Below are 3894 nucleotides of genomic sequence, written 5' to 3'. Positions count from 1 at the left end.
GAAAGAAAAGAGTGAAATGAAGATGGAGATTGATGACCTCGCCTCTAACGTGGAGAGCGTTACTAAAGCTAAACTTAACTACGAGAAAATGGCCAGGAACCTTGAGGAACAATTAAATGAAACAAAGATGAAGAACGACAACTTTACCAAGGAAGTTAACGAGTTGAACGCAGCTAAAGCTCGTCTCTCCTCTGAGAATGGTGGGTTATTAATAGATCTAATAATATTTCACGATTATGTTGCTATAACAAGTGAATGTTCAGGTGAATTCGGTCGACAACTTGATGAACGTGAGCACTTGATGGCGCAACTTACTCGAAGTAAAAACAGTTCGTCTCAGCAAATTGATGAGTTGAAACGAGTTGTTGAAGAAGAGACCAAAGCTAAAGCCGCATTGGCACACGCTGTTCAGGTAATTTTTTTAACTATCTTGGTTTGAAATAAATTCATAAAATGCTGACATTGCCAAATTAGGCTTCTCGACACGACAACGACCTCTTGCGGGAACAATACGAAGAAGAACAAGAAGCGAAAGCTGAACTCCAGAGAGCATTATCAAAAGCAAATGCTGAAGTTGCTCAATGGAGAAACAAATACGAAACTGATGCGATCCAACGAACCGAAGAATTGGAAGAAGCAAAGTAAGTGGTGTTGGACGCACTGTTTCCTATGATGAGTTCATTAGTTCTGAGTCCTGCCTCTATACCAGAGGTTAGGATTTAAAACACGATACTGTTAATATTGCAGGCGTAAAAATTGATCACTTACAAAAAATACGTTGTAACTCGTGTGCGGGCACGGGGTGTGTGAAACAGAACACCCGTGTTATAACGAAAGTAGTTGCCCCGCCATGCAAAGACAAATAAGTTACATTGATTTCTTGCAGGAAGAAACTTGCCCTTCGACTCCAAGAGGCCGAGGAGCAAGTTGAAGCGATGCAAGCCAAAGCTGCGAGTTTGGATAAAACTAAGAACCGACTCCAAGGCGAGGTTGAAGATTTGACGATCGATCTTGAACGATCAAACGCTGGTGCCGCTGCTTTGGATAAAAAGCAACGAAACTTCGATAAGGTTTGTAGCAGTGTGTGGTATGTGTGTGGGCGGCTGGCTAACGCTGGTCATGCGCAGGTGCTTAGTGAGCATAAACAAAAGGCTGAGGAAGTTCAGGTCGAACTTGAGCAATCTCAGAAGGAAGCAAGAAGTCTCTCAACTGAGTTGTTTAAGATGAAGAACGCTTACGAGGAAGCATTGGATGGGTTGGAAACAGTGAAGAGGGAGAATAAGAATTTACAAGGTTGGATATAAATGGTGGGTTTATCGGTTGTTGACCCTGTGCATTGCAGAGGAGATCGCCGATCTCACCGACCAACTTGGCGAGGGTGGGAAGAGCATCCACGAGTTGGAGAAGGCGAAGAGGACGCTTGAACATGAGAGGAACGAAATCCAAGCTGCTCTTGAGGAGGCTGAGGGAGCAATGGAAGGGGAGGAGTCGAAAGTCCTCCGGTTGCAAGTGGAGGTTGCGCAGATGAAGCAGGAGTTTGAACGGAAGATCGCTGAGAAAGAAGAAGAGGTTGATACGCAAAGGTGAGGTGTTGTACCGTCATGTTGGGTGGGTTGGTAAGTTGTGTGTTGTAGACGAAACCAACAGCGATCAATTGAATCAATGCAAACCACTCTTGATTCCGAGAGTAAGGCCAGACAAGAAGCTGTAAGGATCAAAAAGAAGATGGAGGGAGATCTTAATGATCTAGAAATCCAACTTGGTCACGCCAACCGACAAGCATCTGAAGCGCAAAAACAAGCCAAGTCTATTCAATCCCATGTTAAGGTAAAGATTCAACGTTAATTTTTATGTAATCGATTTGACCAACGCATTTTGTGCAGGATCTTGAAATGCAAGTGGATGAAGCTCAACGTCATGCTGAAGATCTTCAAGAACAATCAGCTGTGATTGAACGACGAGGAAACCTTCTTACTGCTGAGATAGAGGAGCTCAGATCTGCTCTTGAACAAGCAGAAAGAGGACGCAAGTTGGCTGAGACCGAACTTCTTGATAGCAGGTTTGCATTAGAGGTTGTTTATAATGAATGGTGTAGAGACATTTCGTTGACCTCATATTCCCACAGCGAGCGTTCGAACATGCTACACACACAAAACACCGCTCTTATCAACCAGAAGCGTAAGTTGGAAGGTGAGTTGCAAACCATGCAAGGCGAAGTTGAGGAGGCAGTGCAAGAACAAAGGAATGCTGAAGAGAAAGCCAAGAAGTCTATTGTTGACGTAAGGAAGCGTCGTCGTGGTACCGTATACATTATGACGTGACTATACCTTTCAGGCTGCAACAATGGCCGAAGAGTTGAAGAAAGAGCAAGATCTGTCATCTCATTTGGAGCGAATGAAGAAGAACATGGAACAAACCGTTAAAGATCTTCAACAACGACTTGATGAAGCTGAAAACATCGCACTCAAGGGAGGCAAGAAACAAGTGCAAAAACTTGAGGCTAGGGTGGGTGTGGTGGTGTGACATCATACATTGATGACGTATGTTGATGACATCATACATTACATTAATGATGTATGTTTGACGCAGATCCGTGAACTTGAGAACGAAGTCGACAGCGAACAACGTCGAAACAGCGACTCGGTGAAGAATCAGCGTAAGTTTGAACGACGATTGAAGGAAGTGACGTACCAGGGTGAAGAAGACAAGAAGAACTTAACACGCATCCAGGATCTTGTTGATAAACTCCAGATCAAAGTGAAAACATACAAGCGACAAGCCGAGGAAGCGGTAAATTGAAGACATTAGACATGCGATTCTATTTAATGTCTTAATTCATGTTTGTTCGTTATAGGAGGAACAAGCCAACACAAACTTGAGCAAATACCGCAAACTCCAGCACGAATTGGACGATGCAGAAGAGCGAGCAGAGATGGCAGAATCGCAACTTAACAAGATGAGATCCAAGGCTCGTGATATGAAGTCGGATAAATAAGCATGTTATGATGGTTAGTGTAATAATGTTGGCTTATGTGGAATTTATTTTAATCAATATATTTTTACAGGATCATGGCTTGGACCCTTTCATTGATTTCTCGTGAATTTAAATGTTTCAATAAACATTGCATGAATAACACGTGGTATCATATGTTATATCGTGGGATAAAAGTTAGTAAGTACGCCACCAAGCGGCAATAAATAGGCTCACGTGGTATCATATGTTATATCGTGGGATAAAAGTTAGTAAGTACGCCACCAAGCGGCAATAAATAGGCTCACAACAATTACCGCGAGGTGTCGCCGCGTTTGTCTGTTAACAATCGACTATTGTGACGTAGGAGTATGTTATTGTTTGAAACTCATCCAAAACAATAAAACGTAATATTCAAAACGTTGTCGACGTCACAACAGTCGTGACGTCACACCAGGAACGCGATTAGACGCGACGACGATGAATGTACATGATCGTGACAGGTCGGTCTGGGTTGAATAGCAAACACCTGAAGCGGCAATAAACAAAGTTGGTATGGTGGGCGAAGGTAGAATAACATGTCCCGTGTATTGATGGCTGTTAGTAGATTGTATCAAGTATGATTACCTTTAACATTGATAAGGAAAGCTAGGTGGTACCAGGTTGCCTTCGGCATTATAGATGGAAGGAGGTTGTTGAATCACAACCTGGTTGTTCATTAGAATTAGTTTGTTTGTAGCAAGGCGGAATTTAAAAAGGGGAGATATGTTAAACAAGGAGTATAGGATGTTGATAAATTGTGTGTTGGTTATTTTGTGTACATGGTGGGGGGGTGTGGTGGCGGATCAAACAGCTGTAACGCTACAAGACAATGGGTTTGATGGCGTGTTGATTGCTATCAATCCAACAATTACAGAAGACCC

The 3894-nt window shown here is 42.9% G+C and overlaps 1 protein-coding gene across 1 annotated transcript in view; it reads left to right on the top strand.

Moving 5' to 3' along the window:
• Positions 1-3894, top strand: part of LOC100186390 (myosin-6-like) — a 10864-nt gene that overhangs the window by 6024 nt on the left and 946 nt on the right. The window contains exons 23-34 of the mRNA XM_026838441.1: positions 6-200; positions 264-412; positions 475-641; positions 887-1070; positions 1128-1293; positions 1343-1583; positions 1635-1827; positions 1884-2059; positions 2126-2279; positions 2335-2505; positions 2590-2790; positions 2855-2993. Coding sequence (XP_026694242.1) covers positions 6-200; positions 264-412; positions 475-641; positions 887-1070; positions 1128-1293; positions 1343-1583; positions 1635-1827; positions 1884-2059; positions 2126-2279; positions 2335-2505; positions 2590-2790; positions 2855-2993 — 2136 coding nt within the window. The remainder of the gene's footprint in view (positions 1-5; positions 201-263; positions 413-474; positions 642-886; positions 1071-1127; positions 1294-1342; positions 1584-1634; positions 1828-1883; positions 2060-2125; positions 2280-2334; positions 2506-2589; positions 2791-2854; positions 2994-3894) is intronic.

Source organism: Ciona intestinalis, unplaced genomic scaffold (genome assembly GCF_000224145.3).
Source record: "Ciona intestinalis unplaced genomic scaffold, KH HT000087.2, whole genome shotgun sequence".
Taxonomy (NCBI): Eukaryota; Metazoa; Chordata; class Ascidiacea; order Phlebobranchia; family Cionidae; genus Ciona; species Ciona intestinalis.
This window is presented reverse-complemented; position numbering and strand designations above follow the sequence as displayed.